The sequence below is a fragment of the Urocitellus parryii genome, chromosome 3 (assembly GCF_045843805.1).
Source record: "Urocitellus parryii isolate mUroPar1 chromosome 3, mUroPar1.hap1, whole genome shotgun sequence".
Classification (NCBI taxonomy): domain Eukaryota; kingdom Metazoa; phylum Chordata; class Mammalia; order Rodentia; family Sciuridae; genus Urocitellus; species Urocitellus parryii.
This window is the reverse complement of record NC_135533.1, coordinates 14,725,040-14,741,548: the sequence shown is the minus strand read 5'-3', so window position 1 is coordinate 14,741,548 and position 16,509 is coordinate 14,725,040. Positions and strand designations below refer to the sequence as shown.

The 16,509-nt window shown below is 35.4% G+C and overlaps 1 protein-coding gene across 2 annotated transcripts in view; it reads left to right on the top strand.

Annotated features, from left to right (window-relative positions):
- Luc7l2 (LUC7 like 2, pre-mRNA splicing factor) overlaps nt 1-16,509 on the top strand; it is a 72,221-nt gene that overhangs the window by 37,500 nt on the left and 18,212 nt on the right. For both annotated transcript variants that reach the window (XM_026405403.2, XM_026405404.2), the window contains 3 exons: nt 2,570-2,668; nt 5,530-5,640; nt 10,013-10,156. In XM_026405403.2, coding sequence (XP_026261188.1) covers nt 2,570-2,668; nt 5,530-5,640; nt 10,013-10,156 — 354 coding nt within the window. The remainder of the gene's footprint in view (nt 1-2,569; nt 2,669-5,529; nt 5,641-10,012; nt 10,157-16,509) is intronic.

Genomic DNA, 16,509 nt, shown 5'->3' with positions numbered 1-16,509 from the left:
CACAAGAATGGCAAGTTATACTCCATGTACATAGAATATGTCAAAATACATTATACTGTCATGTACAAAAAGAGTAATTAAAAATATTTATTTGCCTTCTAAATATTTTGTAAAATTTGAAATTCTTTTGGGTTTTCTAAGTTAATTTGCTTTCACTCTTTACTAAATTTCATTTATTGCACAATTATCACAGATTTGGGGCCATTTATTTTTGCAAAAAATGTGGGGTAAAATCATTACGAAGTTTCTTTTTTAAAAATTGTGTTGGTATTGCTTAAAAATAATTTATTATTCATGGGCTGGGGTTGTGGCTCAGTGGTAGAGCACTTGCCTAGCATATATGAGGCACTGGGTTTGATTCTCAGTACCACATATAAATATAAGTATATATAAAGGTCCATCAACAACTTAAAAAAAAGGCAACTCGGTGAGACCTTGTCTCTAAATAAAAATTCAAAACAGGTTTGGGGATCTGAATCAGTGGTTGAGTGCCCCAGTTCAATCACCGGTAACCCCGACACCTCCCACACTCCCCACCCCCCCTCAGAAGAAAAAAGTAATCAGAAGTTAAAAATGCACTTAGCACACCTAAACCACGGAACTTTTCTGCTTAGCCAAGCCCACTTAAACATGCTTAGAATACTTAATATCTGCCTAGAGTTGGGCAAAAAAAATCATATAACACAGAGCCTATTTTATAATAAAATCTTGAATATTTCAATAATGTATTCATTTTTTGCAATACTGGGGATTGAGATCAGGGTTACTCTACCCAGCCCTTTCTTCTTCTTCTTCTTCTTTTTTTTTTTTTGAGACAGGATCTTACTAGTGTCAATGAGGCTGGCCTTGAAATTGTGATCCTTTTGCCTCAGTGATTTGTATACTTTTCTATACATGTTATATTTCTATAAAACTTATCAAAAGGTGTGAATATTACTGTTTTAAAACCTATGTGTCTATTCACAGTGTAATTCTTTGTTTGTTTGTTTGTTTTGGGTGGGATGGGTACCAGGGATTGAACTCAGGGGCACATCTCAGCCCTATTTTGTATCTTTATTTAGAGATGGTCTCGCTGAGTTGCTTAGGGTCCCGCTTTTTCTGAGGCTGGCTTTGAACTCTTGATCCTCCTGCTTCAGACTCCTGAGCCACTGCAATTACAGGCATGCACCACTGAGCTGGCTCCTTGAAGTTTTTTTTAATTAACAGTCCAGAGACTGAGACATTTCTGGAGGTGGGGGTTACATACCTCCAATTGGAAAAAATCTCTTGCTTTTATGTGTGTGTGTATACACACTGGGGATTGAACCTAGGAGTGCTTAACCACTATGTTACATCTCCAGTCCTTTTTAAAAATTTTTTTTATTTGGACACAGGGTCTTGCTAAGTTGCTAAGACTGTCTTTGAATTTGGGATCCTCCTGTCTCAACCTCCCAAGCTGCCGGAATTATAGGCGTGCACCACTGCACCTGGCACTTGCTTTGCTTTGATCACCCATTAATCATAGATGTATTTATCTTTGCATTTTACCCATTTTTTCCCCCAAAAGGATTTTATCAAAGTTCTTATCAGCTGTCCACATACATGTAAAAATGGATAGATTTTTATTGATTTTTGTCTCCGGTAAGAGAAAAGCCTCTGGTTTTAAATAATGAAAATTGGAAATTTACACAGAGGAGGATTCTAGGTCAATAAGACTATTTTATTTCCCTGATAGATACTTGTGCACTTACACTGGGTCTTACTAATGAATTATGTCTTCATGAGTTTACATGGAATTTTGTCTGGCATCTATAAGAAGGTTAACAGTCTCTGTGTGTGTATTGGGGACGGTACTGAAGATTGAACCTAGGGTCAGTCTCTTTTTTTTTTTTTTTTTTTTTTTTTAAGGAATTTTTATTTGACAAACAGAATGCTCTTCAAAGAACAGTGACCCCCCAGGCTGGGATTGTGGCTCAGTTAGTTGTAAAGCACTTGCCTAGCACGTGTAAGGCAGTGGGTTTGTTCCTCAGCACCACATTAAAAAAAAAAAAAAAATTGACCCTAATTCAGCAGTTTGGTTTACATAATCTTTCAGTTTTGTTTTAAATTAACTTTGAATATCTTTCCGTTATGGGAGTAAATGAAATATGCTATAATATAGGAGCTTGAAACTGAAAAGCTTTTTCTTACAGATATGTTCATAAGTTTAAAAATGTTCACTCTTTTATTTGTAGCCAGAATTGGTGCAGTTCGTTCCTTCCTTCCTTCCTTCCTTCCAAAATCTTATTTTTAGTTGGACAGAATGCCTTGATTTTATTTATTTAAATTTACGTGGTGCTTAGGATCGAACCCAGGGCCTTACATGTGCTAGGTGAGCGCTCTACCGCTGAGCCACAACCCCAGCCCATTGCAGTTTCTTTGTAATACCAAGTTTTATAGTTGTCTGTGAAATGTTGTAATTTGAAGGTCCATAAGTAACGAAGCATATGTATGGCTTAATATATATTCAGAAGAGAATTGTAGTGATGAAGTGAATTTGTGAAAAAATGTTTTCTATTTCAATATTCTCTTTTTTTTTTCTCTCCCCTAGAGAATGGATCTTGGAGAATGTCTGAAAGTCCATGACCTGGCTTTAAGAGCAGATTATGAAATTGCATCCAAAGAACAGGACTTTTTCTTTGAACTTGATGTATGTGATTTTGCTTTAATGGATTATATTGTCTTTTGCAGCAAAATATCTTGAATATGAATCATTATCTTTAATAAGATAAACTCAGCTAATTATTTTTATATCATATCCATTTTGCATTTTATATATATATATATATATGGTGTTATAAAGACAGTATTTTAGTGTAAAACTAATAGAAGAAATAGGTATGTGAATGGGTTCCAGATGTAACTTGCATATTGTTTCTCACTTTATCTATTTATTTATGTATTTAATATGCAGAGCAGGGGCTCCAACTCAGGGAGTCACTATATGCTAGGCACTTGCTCTACGCTGAGCCTGTAATGCTCTTCTTAGCCTGTAATGTTACTTTTATATGAGAATTACTTGTCTAAAAATAGGGAAACTAAATTTTTTTTTTTTTTGCATTTTTGTGAGACATATCACTTAGCATTAAATAAAGCATATTGATGAGCTCATTTTATGGTTCCTTTTTCTTACTGGGGCTTGAACCCAGTGTACTTTACCTCTGACCTACATCCCCGGGGCCATTTTTTATTTTGAGACAGGATCTTGCTAAGTTTTAGAGGCTGTCCTCTAACTTGTGAATCCTCTGCTTTTAGCCTACCTAGTTACTGGGATTGCGCCCTGCTTTGTATTTCCTTTTTTAGTGAACTAACAGTATACAACTTTTTTTTTTTTTTTTTAATTAGCTAATCTTGAATGTTGGCCATTTCTCATTGATTTGTTCTGTTTGCATTTTATGAAAATTAGTCTTTTTTTCTCACATACGTATTCCAAGTATTTTTTCCTATTTTACATTTCTTTGGTGGTTTTTGGTTCTGCATATTTTTTAGTTGTCTAATTTATCAGTTTTCAAAAAATCTATTAGATTAATTTGAAAGGCCTTCCCTATTCTGAAGTGAAAAGAGCCCTTTTTCCCTAGTACTCTTTTACTTCATTTTATACATTTAAATCCTTGCTCCATCTTGAATTTATTCTACTTAGTATGTTTAGCTCCTAGTAACTGTTTAATTGACCCAACACTTATTTGTTGGTTGGTCTTTCTTTTCTCTCACTGCTTTGGGATCTACCCTCTTTTTTTCTTTTTAATTGGGCCACTGGGTACCAGGGATTGAATTCAGGAGCACTCAACCACTGAGTTACATCCCCAGCTCTTTTAGAGACAGAGTCTCACTGAGTTGTTCAGCACCTTTTTGCTGAGGCTGGCTTTGAACTTGGGATGCTCCTGCCTAAGCCTTCTGACCCACTGGGATTACAGGCGTGTGTCACAGTGCCCGAATTACTTTTATCTTGTCATAAGAAAATTCACATAGATTTCCATTACCATTTAAAAGATAAAGTTGACATTAAAAGAATTAAATAGCTATCTCTGTGTCATCCCAGTTAGAAGAAACTTTTGAAATCATCCTTATTTCTTTGAAGAATTTCATTTTTGTCCCTGTTCACTTTGAAGAAATTCTTGGGCTATCAGACTATTTTGGGGATTCCAGTATGTGCAGAATGACATTGTTAAAATTTTCCAATGGTTCATTTTTTGAAAAGGTTTTTTTTTTTTTTTTTTTCCTGATTATAACATTTTCATTGTGGGAATTTAAAAAAAAAACAGAAAAAAGCAAAAATCATGAGATATTGAGAAATTATTATTGTTAACATTTTAACAATGTTACAACTCATTTTGTATGTGGTTATCTTTCAATTTTTTTCTATGCTGCTTTGTTTCATAAATGTGGGATCTTATTGCATATTATGTTAGTAACTTGCCTTTTATTTGTAAGTGAATCTTGAAGTGTTCTATGTCTTTAAGTATCCTATAAGAACTTTTTTAATGAAGGAAGATCAAATTTAGAATATTTATAGCTTTTTAATGCTCTAACAATGTAAAGAATGTGTTTGAATATTTATCTCTACATATTTTTGTTAATTTCTTAGAATAAAATTTTGGAAGTAAAACTACTAAGGGGATATTTTAAAGTTTTTTTCCCCTATTTTTTTTTTTATTGGTGCATTATAGCTGTGCATTCCAATGGGATTCTTTGTTACCATATTTGCACATGCACAGAATATAACCATATAATTTGGCCAATGTCAGTCCCCAGTATTTCCCCCTTTCTTCCCTTCATCTTTCCCCTGGACCCTTAAAGGGTTTTCTTTCTTTATATATATATATATATATATACACACACATATATACATACACACACACACACACAGTTGTTGACAAACCTTTATTTTATTTATTTTTATTTTAAAAATGTGAAAGTTTTACTAACCACAACTTCTTGTTCAATTCTGGTGCTGAGAATCGAACCCAGTTCCTCACACATGCTGGGCAAGTGTTCTTCCATTGAGCCAAAGCCCCAGCCCCTTAAAGGGTTTTCAGTAAGAAAAATCACAGTGCCTTTTTATAAAGGCTGCAACATTGGTTTGTGCTTTCTTCAATAGAGTATGAAAGTGGAGGTTTTTTTAATAGCATTATCTTTCCTGGAAAAATAATAATTATTATTATTTAAATATTTCTAATTGTAGATGGACTCAATACCTTTATTTTATTTATTTATTTTTTGTGTGGTGCTGAGGATCGAACCCAGTGCCTCACACAAGCAATGCAAGCGCTGTGATACTGAACTACAACCCCAGCCCCATCTTTCTGGAATTATTTATGTTTATCCTTTGCCAGTTTGGTGGAAGACAAATAATATTTGGGATTTACAATTGAAACTGCTTTTATTATTTTTTAAGATTTCCGTAGTTTCCACTTATTAACATTTTAAAAACAAAGTATAGTTTTTAAATAAAGGTATTTCTGAATAAAATTAACTTTCTGGCAGTAATTATTTTTTAATTAAACATTTTAGGCCATGGATCACCTGCAGTCATTCATTGCAGATTGCGATAGAAGAACAGAAGTGGCTAAGAAAAGATTAGCAGAAACTCAAGAAGAGATTAGTGCTGAAGTGGCAGCAAAGGTAAGATTTCAATCCTTTCATTAGTACAAAGTGTAGTTTCAACCCACTACTCATTTGTTTTACCTTTGTATTTTAAAATAATTAAATTTGTTGAGATTGCAAAGACATACACAAGGAATTCAATGTATTTTTTCTCTTGCCTCCCCCAGTCTGAATATCTTACACAATTATAGTATATCAAAGAAATGGACCTTAGTTCAATTCTTACATTTCAATCATATTTAACCACTTTCACATTTTTTCGTGTATGCATGTGTGTATATATAGCTCTGCAGTTTTATCATATATAAAGTGTGCATCCATTATCACAACTAAGATACTTAACTATATTAACATCACTATAAGACTTCCTTATAATTGGGCACCGTGGTGCTCCCATGTAATCCTAGCAGCTCTTTTTTTTTTTTCTTAAAGAGTGAGAGTGAGAGAGAGAGAATTTTTTAATATTTATTTTTTAGTTTTTGACAGAAAACATCTTTGTATGTGATGCTGAGGATCGAACCCGGACCGCACACATGCCAGGCGAGCACGCTACCGCTTGAGCCACATCCCCAGCCCCATCTTAGCAACTCTTGAGGCCAAGGCAGGAAGATCATAAGTTCAAAGCCAGTCTCAACAACTTAGCTAGGCCCTAAGCAACTTATTGAGACTTTGTCTCAAAATAAAACATTAAAAAGGGCTGGGTATGTGCTTCAGTGGTTAAGTGCCCATGGGTCTGTTTCCCCATTACCTCCCTACCCCCCAAAAAACCCAAACATTTCTTTATAATTCTCTGTATAACACACCCATATCCCTCCAATCCATAACACTTAGCAATCACTAAACTATTCTTCATCTCTATAATTAGTTATTTCATGAATATTAAATGAATGAAATTGTGCAGTAGGTATCTTTTTTGAGATTGTTTTTTTCACTAACCACAACTTCCTTGCAGTTCATGCACATTTTGTACATCAGTAGTTCATTTCTTTTTATTTTTGAATAGAAGAATTCCACGGTATGGTTATACCACAGTTCCACAGTTGAGTCATTCACACATTGAGGAACGTTAAGGTTGTTTTCACTTACTGGCTAATACTAGCAGATCTGAAGTACCCATCTGCATATAGATATTTGTGTAGACACAAGTTTTCATTTACTTGGAATAAATTACCTAAGAATGCAATTACTGGGTCATAATGTAAGTCCATGTTTAGTTTTTTGTTTTGTTTGCAGGGGGGAATTAAACTCAGGGGCACTTGACCTCTCAGTCTTATTTTTGTATTTTATTTAGAGATAGTAAGTATCTCACTGAGTTGCTTAGCACCTCACTTTTGCTGAGGCTGGCTTTGAACTCAAAATCCTCCTGCCTCAGCCTTCTGAGCTGCTGGGATTATCGGCATGCGCCACAGTGCCTGGCCCATGTTTAGTTTTTGAAAAAACTGCCAAATTTGTTTTAGAGTGAGTGTACAATTTTACTTTTCTGCCACCAAGTGTGAATGCTGTAGTTTCTTTACATCTATTCCAGCATTTGATGATGTCATCATATTTCATTTTATCTGTTATGAGAGTAATGTAGTGTTTTTTTGTGGTTTCAATTTGCATTTACCTAATGACTAATGATGAGTTTTTTTTTTCTTCAGGTGTATGGCTTGCCATATGCATGCACTCTTCATTCAGTAAATGTGTTGTTTTATTCTTTTGCCCATTTTCTAATAGGATTGCTAGTTTTTGTTTTTTCCCCTTAGTTGTCGATGAACCTTTATTTTTTATTTTATCTATTTATATGTGGTGTTGAGAATCAAACCCAGTGTCTTACGTGTGCTCTTCCATTGAGCAACAACCCCAGCCCAATTGCTAGTTTTTTTTAATGTTGCATTTTGAGTGTTCTTCATGTTTTGCCTAACTTGTTACTTTTTTTTATTGTTCTTTTTAGTTGTACATGACAGTATTGACTCACTACTTTAAAAACACACAACAAGTAGGGAGAAAGGATAATGATACCCAGTGAATCCATCACTGAGTTTCAAAGCGATCGGTTTTCTGTTATTGTTTCATTGTTGTAAATTCTACGTGTCATATCATTTTGTCTGTTTATAAAACAACTACAACATCACATTCATTAATCCTTTAATCCTATCTGATATCCAAATATGTTTCTTTTTTCCTGTGAGTCAGTTTGTAATAATCAGAATCCAAACAAGGTCCTATTTATTGCATTTGGTTGATTTGATAACTTAATATTTTACAACATAAATTTTGTACCATTCTGTATAATCCATTGCCTTTTGCCAAAATGCAGTTCAAGAGTGTTCCTAAGGTAAAGTTCATATGACAGGATTCATATATGGTGTTTGGATAGTATGTGCAAAGGGAAATAGATTCCCTTGTTTTAAAAAAGGTTTACTTTCAACTGGCCTTTTAAGCAGAGTTCTCTAAAGATAAGTAACTATTAAGATGGCCATGGTGAGCCGGGAGTGTTGCATGCACTTTTAATCCCAGCAGCTCTGGAAGTTGAGACAGGAGAATAGTGAGTTCAAAGCCAGCCCCAGCAACTGCAAGGTGCTAAGCAACTCAGTGAGACCCTGTCTTTAAATAAAATACAAAACAGGGCTGGGGATGTGACTCAGTGGTCCAGTGTCCCTGAGTTCAATCCCTACTACCACCACCCCCCCAAAAAAAGGTCATTCTGAATTATAAGGGATATAGTATTTCATGGTTAAAAGAGATTGACAAATGCTATGTAGAACCCAAGGTGTATTAGTTACACAGCATTCTGTACTACAAAAGTGCTGTAAAACAAAACCACCTCAAAATTCAATGACTTAGACAAGTCAGTATTTATTTAGTTCATTAGTGTGTTGTCAATTATGTAGATTAAACTTGACTATTTTTCCTGTCACATGTTTTATAGTCAGCTGGAGACTACTGAGCCATGCTCAGAAAGCTAGCCTGGCCATGTTTTCATAATGGTGAAAGATATGCAGAAACATTACACCTAGTCATAGAAGTGTTTTTCAAGACTTCCTTGGGTCATATTAACTGTCCTTCCTTTAACTGAAGCAATTGCATGGCCAAGTTGAGTCAGAAGACAATGGTACTTAGTTAACGTGGCAGAGGGCAGGGATACTGGAGAGGGTGAAGCTCTGGGCATTAATGCAGTTAAACAGTGACAGATTTTTAAAGGAAAGTACTACTTTGATAAAGAGGAAAAATAGTGATAACAGAGTTGGGAATGTCTTTGAGAGAAGGAACATCTTGGGTTGAAGGAACTTTGAGATGTAAAGATTATTGACCATCTAGTTTGTTGAGACTGGATGTTCACACCACATAAAAACCTTATTTGCTAATATGATTGGCCACATAGAGACTGAATACTTATTTTGATTGAAAGTAAAGACTATCATGTGCCATTAAAACAATATGAGGGAACTAGTTTCTCAGGATGATGATGAGGAAGAATATATCAAACCTAAGTAAAAAATGAATACCAATGGAAAACATGGACTCATGGAGGGAGGGTGACATGCAAGTGTTACGAAAATAATACTGCTGTGCAGTATATATACAAAGCATTTTTTTAATTTTTCACAACTTCACAGGACAGGTATTATTCCTCTCAGATGAGGAAATGGATTCAGGTGTATCTAACTGGCTACAATTTCACATTCAGTAGTTGGTTTAGCAGCAATTCAGATATGGGACTTTTAAAGTATGTTCACCTCTAGCTTTACAGAGCATCCACTAGTTCATTTCTTTAATTCATATTTGAACTTATGTTTCTTGGACTTTAGAGATAAAAAGATGGGAAATTCAGACAGCTATCTTTAAAGTATATGATATGTATAAAAGTAATTGTGAAAAATGACACAAAGGAGAATATGGTCATTTGTGCTTACATGTTTCAGTGGGGCTGGCATGTGATGATTTTTCAGAAATGCTTCACAGAAAACACTCTTGGAATCAGATCTTGTTGAATGAATAGATATTCATTAGACAGGTAAGGGGACATACCAGGAAGAGGAACAGTCTGTGCAAAAACAAGCAGAAACAGGGTAAGTCTGGAAAACTAAAGATAATATAGTTTATATTATGAAGAGAGGAAACAGCAAGAGATGATTTGGGAACATAGAGAGGTGCAGCACGATCATGGCAGGAAAGGTGTTTTACACTTGAGTATACCTAAGCACAGGCTACAAAGTAGCAGTTCTGTTGCTTGCTCCTATCTTTGACCTTCACTGAGGTGTAGGCAGGCAGCCTCAGAACATCCTAGTGTCCCAGTGGATGTGATCATATTTTCTTAGATAACAAATCTTTTCTGAGCATTTCTGAAATACTTTGAAGTTTAATATTCTGTTATTGTTTCATGATTTTCTTTTCTGTTTGTTTCTAGGCAGAACGTGTTCATGAATTAAATGAAGAAATTGGTAAATTATTAGCCAAGGTGGAACAACTAGGAGCTGAAGGGAATGTGGAAGAATCCCAGAAAGTAATGGATGAAGTAGAGAAAGCACGGGCAAAGAAAAGAGAAGCAGAGGTAAGTTCTTAATAGTAGTATAACCTTAGTGTCTGTTCATGTGGTATATTTGACTAGAAATTTTTACAAAGTTTTAAAAGGGAATTTAAGCCAATTTGAAAATATTTAAGTGATCTGTCTATGCTGTTGGGTTTGATGTCAAAATTAGTGGTTTTAGGGAAGTTGGAGCCATGGATCTATTGAAATTTGTAACTTGTAGGTGTATTAAACTATCTAGTCACATACACTCAACAGTTATAGACACAGACACATGCATACTCTGCAGATTCTTAGTTACTATGACAACCTATCCCTCATTCACTCCCATGCTATAGTATTCTTGATTCTCTTCCCACCTTAGTCTAATCTGCTAATGCCTTGGGGCCTTCTCTCATTCTTTTTTCTTCGTTTCTTGTTGGTGTTTGGGATTGGGATCGAACCTCAAGGCTTCATACATGCTATGCAGGTGTCTTGTTATTGAGCTGCATCCCCAACCTCATTCTTCTTTCTCAGCACAGGTCTAAATCTGATATCCTGTAAAGTTCTGTTTTGATTGGAACATCTGATAGATTTTAGGAAATCAAATGTCTTTGGTAGGGATTGTACTGTACTCTTTTGCCTGTGTCCACTGTTCCTAACTGATCACATCTGGTTTGCTTTACAGTAATCTGAATGGCTTCTATAGGTAGTCTGACTTATGATTACCTACTTTCAGTGTTTTTTTCCCTCAACCCCAGGCATCTTTCCCCCAACCCTAATCTTTTTTTTTTTTCCTTAAACTTCTCATCAGTGAGGTTTAATTGTTAAAGAGGACAGGGTCTTTTGTGACCAGATCAAAAATGAAAAGGAAAGCCCTATCACTCAAACTGCTTTAGGGTGCCTGTTCTTTTTCCTTCTTTTCTTCTTTTCTGGTATCATTGATGATCTTCAGACTGGAGAGGAAAGGCAGAATATAGGTAAGCCTTTTTATTTATTAATTTTAAAAATTTTTGTGGTGCTGGGATGGAACCCAGGCCTCACACATGCTAGGCAGACAACCACTGAACCATATCCCTAGCTCTTGGGAAGTTTTCTTTCTTTCTTTCTTTCTTTCTTTCTTTCTTTCTTTCTTTCTTTCTTTCTTTCTTTCTTTCTTTTTTTTTAAATTTCACAGTGATTTTTTTGATTTCCCACAAAATATGAACTAAAAGTATTATAGGAGTCCCAGGTCAGGTTCAAAATCCAGGGCTGGCCACTCAACCCAAATATCAAACCCAAAGGATAATTGCAAAAAAGCAGGAAAATAACTTTAATTAGTGTAGCCACACTGGGAAGACATGTTTTTAGGCATGTTTTCCAGATGCTGACATGACCTGAAGGTTTAAATAGAAGGAGAATGGGGCATTGGGGAAGAAGTTATGCATTGTTAAGTGGTCTTGGTCAAGTTGTGGTCTGATGGATCATTATCTCAGTTCTAACACTGTAGGGTGGCTCCTGAGAAGTCCTTATCACAGCTTTCTTGTTTTAGTATATCTCCTTTATCATCTTTCCTTAACCTCCCTTAATGTTGCTGGTCAGCAGAGGAGAAAGGCAAGAATTGAGGGAGGGAGGAGAAAAGGAAAAACTATGGTGATTGCTCCTCATAGTACTCCTATAATGCTACCGTTACAATGATCCTGAACATCAAGAAAATATTGTTCAATATTCCTTATGATATTATGTGATTATAATAAAAATATTACTTAAAGGAAGGGAAGAAACTAATACATGTTAGATGTTTTCCACAGAAAGGAGAGAGTTGAAGAAAGACTTATGCCCAGTATCTTATTTCCCAACCAGTCTTAAGTCTTTTTTTGTTTTTGTTTTGTTTTGTGCTGTACTGGGATCAAACCTAGGGCCTTATGCAAGCTCTCTAATACTGAGCCACATCCCTGGCCTCCCTAACCAGTCTTAATTCTTAATCACTTATTGATGTAAAAACTTTGTCTTTGGTTTGGTATCAGGGTAATATCAATTTATAAAATGAGTTGGAAAGTGTTTTCTCTTTCTGAAAATGTTTTTTTCTAGAATTGGTATTATTTCTTGGGGTAGAATTTACCATAAACCATCTAGGACTGGAGTTTTATTTGTGAAAGGTTTTTTTGGGTGGGGGCGGGGGTGGTGGTACTTGGGATTTAGCCCAGTGGGAGAGCACTGGGTAGAACACCACAGGGCTACATCCCCAGCCCTTTTTATTTTTTATTCTGAGGAGAGATCTCACCAAGTAACCCAGGCTGGCCTCAAACTTGATATCCTCCCGCATAGCTGGGATTATAGGTGCATGCCACTATATGCCCAGCTTTTCCTATTGATTTTCTATTTTGCTATTTATTGAGAGGGGAGTGGATAAATTTCAAGCTATAGTAATTGTGGATGTATATCTGTGTTTTTCCCTTTTGTCAGTTGCTTTCATCATCTGTTTTGAAGCTCTTTTATTAGGTGAATATACATTTAGGATTATGCCTTTTTGATGAATGGACCCATTAATTATTTCCAAATATCCCCCCTTATCCTTGGGAATGTCCCTTGCTTTCAGTTCTATTTTATCTAATATTTATATAACTACCTAGGCTTTCTTGTAAATTAAGTTTCTGTTAGCTGTATACCATAAGCCCTACAGACAATATTAGAGGTAGAAAAAAGAGCTATAGATAATAGTAGTAATAAAATGAAATTCTAAAAAAATACTCTAAAAGAAGCAGGAGCAAAGGAATAAATAATGTAAAGGACAAGTAGAAAATAAATTGCAAGATGGTAAATTTAAACCCAGCATACCAACAATTACGTTAAATTTAAATGGCCAATGATAATAGAAAGATAGAAAAAGATATACCAGATAGCCATTCTTGATAATTTCAGTGTCTAAATATTTAGGGTTTCTGTAAGTGCAATTTTGTCAATCCAGAAAATAAACAGTAATTTTTAAATGAAAAGTACTTTATGGCTATAGCTAAATTATAGTTAATTTCCATGATGACTCGTAAGATAATCAAGCTAGTGAGCATTATTTCTTTTCCTTCAATATAATTGCCAGTTTCATGAATTTTTTTCCCCCTCTTTGGTACTGAGGATTGAACTCCGGGGCACTCAGCCACTGAGCCACATCCCCAGCCCTATTTTGTATTTTATTTAAAAACAGGGTCTCACTGAGCTGCTAAGCACCTCGCTGTTGCTGAGGTTGCCTTTGAACTCACAATCCTCCTGCCTCAGCCTCCCAAGCCATTAGGATTACAGGCGTGCACCACTGCATCTGGCTCTATGAATCTTAATATATGTGTACTCAGAGGTTTACTAATATTACACAGTAGCTTAACATTGTTAGCCTCTTATCCATATATTATTATCAGTTTTTTTTAACTAAGAATAACACTTTAAAAAATTTTCTTTTCTATTATAGATTGTGCTCAGCTCTATATAATAAAAAAACTAATTTATGGCTTAAAAGCCACAAATTTTCTCAGCTAATATTTAGGATTAGGGAAACATAATTTGACCCCATAATGCCATCCAACATACAGACTATTTCTAGTTCTATGTTTAGCCATCCTTTCTGTGTGGACTCATCTTGATGCTTATCAATTTGTGGCAGTATTGGTCTAAACTACAGCCTTACGTGAAGGAAGTAAAAAAATCAAAGCATTAAAATGGAGTTGACATGCCTTCATGTATCTGTACATGTATGTTTTAATTTAAAAATTTTTATTTTGATTTATTTTCACAAAAGTAAAAAATAGTACAAAGACTTTCTCTTCTATCCTTTACCCCATTTAAAGTAACGTTTACTTTATCATTTTTTCCCCTGTATGTGGCTAAACTATGTCTATTTGTTACAGTTAAGATGCCTCTTGTCAGGCCAGTGGCTAACACCTATAATCCCAGCTCTCTGTAGGCTGAGGCAGGAGGATTACAAGTTCAAGGCTAGTTTGGACACCTTGGTGAGACCCTGTCTCATAATAAAATCATTTTTTAAAAAAAGGGCTGCAAATATTGCCTAATGATAAAGAGACTCTGAAAACAGATGCTTCTTTAACCCAAATACTTTGTGTTAAAAACAAGGATGTTTTATTATATAAGCACAGCACAATTATGAAAATCAAGAATTAGTATTTATACAAGGCTGTTAAAGACTTTGTTCACATATCATCAGTTGTCCCAGTAATATTCTTTGTTCTTTTTTAATATTTATTTTTTAGTTGTAGTTGGACACAATACCTTTATTTCACTTATTTATTTTTATGTGGTGCTGAGGATCGAACCCAGGGTCTTGCACACTCGAGGTGAGCGCTCTACCGCCTAGCCACAACCCCAGCCCATATTCTTTATTCTTAAAGAAAGAAAATTTTTCCTCTCCAAGATCCAGTCCAAGATTGTATGTGTCATTTAGTTAGGCCTCTTTAGTCTCCTTTAATCTGGAACTGTTCTAGTCTGTCTTTGAAGAATACAATCTTCATAGTTTTGATAAGTATTCATCAGTTATTTTGTAAAATGTCCTTTAGTTAGAGTTTGTCTTAACATTTTCTCATAGTTAGACTTCTTTTTCTCTTTCTTCCCTTTCTTGCTTTTCTTGTTTTGTTCTTTCTCCTTCCTTTCTTTTTTTTTCCCTTCATGTAGTGAGGATTGAAAAGAGGGTCTTGCACATACTGAGCAAGTGCTCTACCACTGAACTACATGTCGAGCCTCTCATGATTAGATTTTTATAGGAATATCACTGTAGGGATGTGTCCTTTTGAAACATTTGTTAGTGGTTTTCCCCATTTTTGGTGATGGTACATATTTTTTTTTCCTAGGAAGTTACTGCGTTTCCCTTTTGTAACTAGTAAATATCTTGGTATTGACACTTTTAAGCCTGTATAAATACACTTTCTCATTCATTTTTATCTGCAGGGTTACATCAGTCACTGGTGGGTTTTTATCTGAATTTATTTATCCTCTTTTGAAGAACTTTCCTATAGATTTCTGCCTGGCAGTTTCCATTAGTATCTTAGCCAAAGTTCTGTGGAAGCTTGGAAAATGTCATATTTTTAGCTGGGTGTGTTGCTACCTCAAATAAAGTCAGAGTCCTGTTAGTAAAGAAAAAAGAGGACAATATATAGGGAAACTCACCATTTTTTACTGTTTAATGAATTAATTCATACAAATGAAAATGTGTGAGTTAATCTCGGGACACATTTTATCTCTTATCTTAGTAGAACTGTATTCCTTTTAGTGGGGAGACTTATCATGTGTATGCATATCCACATTTCCGAGGAGGGGAAAACAATCTTTGGGAAGGAAGTCTAACAATGTGGAAAACATGTACTCCTTTACAATTATAGTTGGCTTCTGTTTGCTTGACCCTTCACTGGTATGCAGTTTAGAGGCTGACCACATCATGTTTTTAACAAAAACTATAGAAAAGAACATTGAGAAACCCTTTTCAGACTGTTGTATTCTGTATCGTGGTAGAACTATTAAGGTAGTTTCTTGGCAAAGGTGTGTGGACCTGTGACCTGTGACTTTTGACCTCTAGGGAAGTAGTCTAGGATAGGATGTAATGGACAGGGGGACAAAGGAGAATGTATACTTTTCATAACAAAATAGCCATGCTTTTTTATATTTTCTTCCATGCCTTTTTTTTTTTTTTTTTTTTTGCAAGGGGTCAGTCTCAGAGATTTGTGCATGTACACAAACATTCTACTACTGAACCACATTCCTAGCCCTCTTGCTTGACTTTTTAAAAAAAATTCTACAAATTTTAATTTCTAAGCAAGTAAATATCAGTCTCCATAACCCACAGAAGCAAAAGGCTTCTTGAGTCAATTTCTTATTATTTTGTTTTGTTATACCAGTGTTTAAACCCAAGGGTGCTTAACCACTGAGCCACGTCCACAGCCCTTTTTATTTTTTATTTGGAGACCAGGTCTCACTGAGTTGCTTAGGGCCTCACTAAATTGCTGAGACTGGTTTTGAACTTTTGTGACCCTCCTGCCTCACCCTCCTGGGATTGCTGGGATTACAGGCATGGGCCACCATATCAGCCTGGTCCTTTTTTATTCTTATCATGAAAGTCCTAGAGGCCAAAAACTGAGATGGGCACTGGAATGACTGGGCCGTTTCCTGCTGTCACCTCATAAGGAGCCATTGTGAGGAAATTTCAAACACTGGCTGGATAAGTACAGAAAACTTTTGGTGGTGGTGAGCTGTGGGACTTCTAGATAGTGTGGTTGATGGTTGTGGTGTTTCGATATGTATTTTAAACTTGGGTTTATTTTGTTTTTTTTTTTGTTGTTGTTGTTGTTTGTTTGTTTGCTTTTAATCTGGTATCCTTATTTGGTATTCCAGTGATAGGTAGGAAAAGTATTCAGAACAGTGTAGTG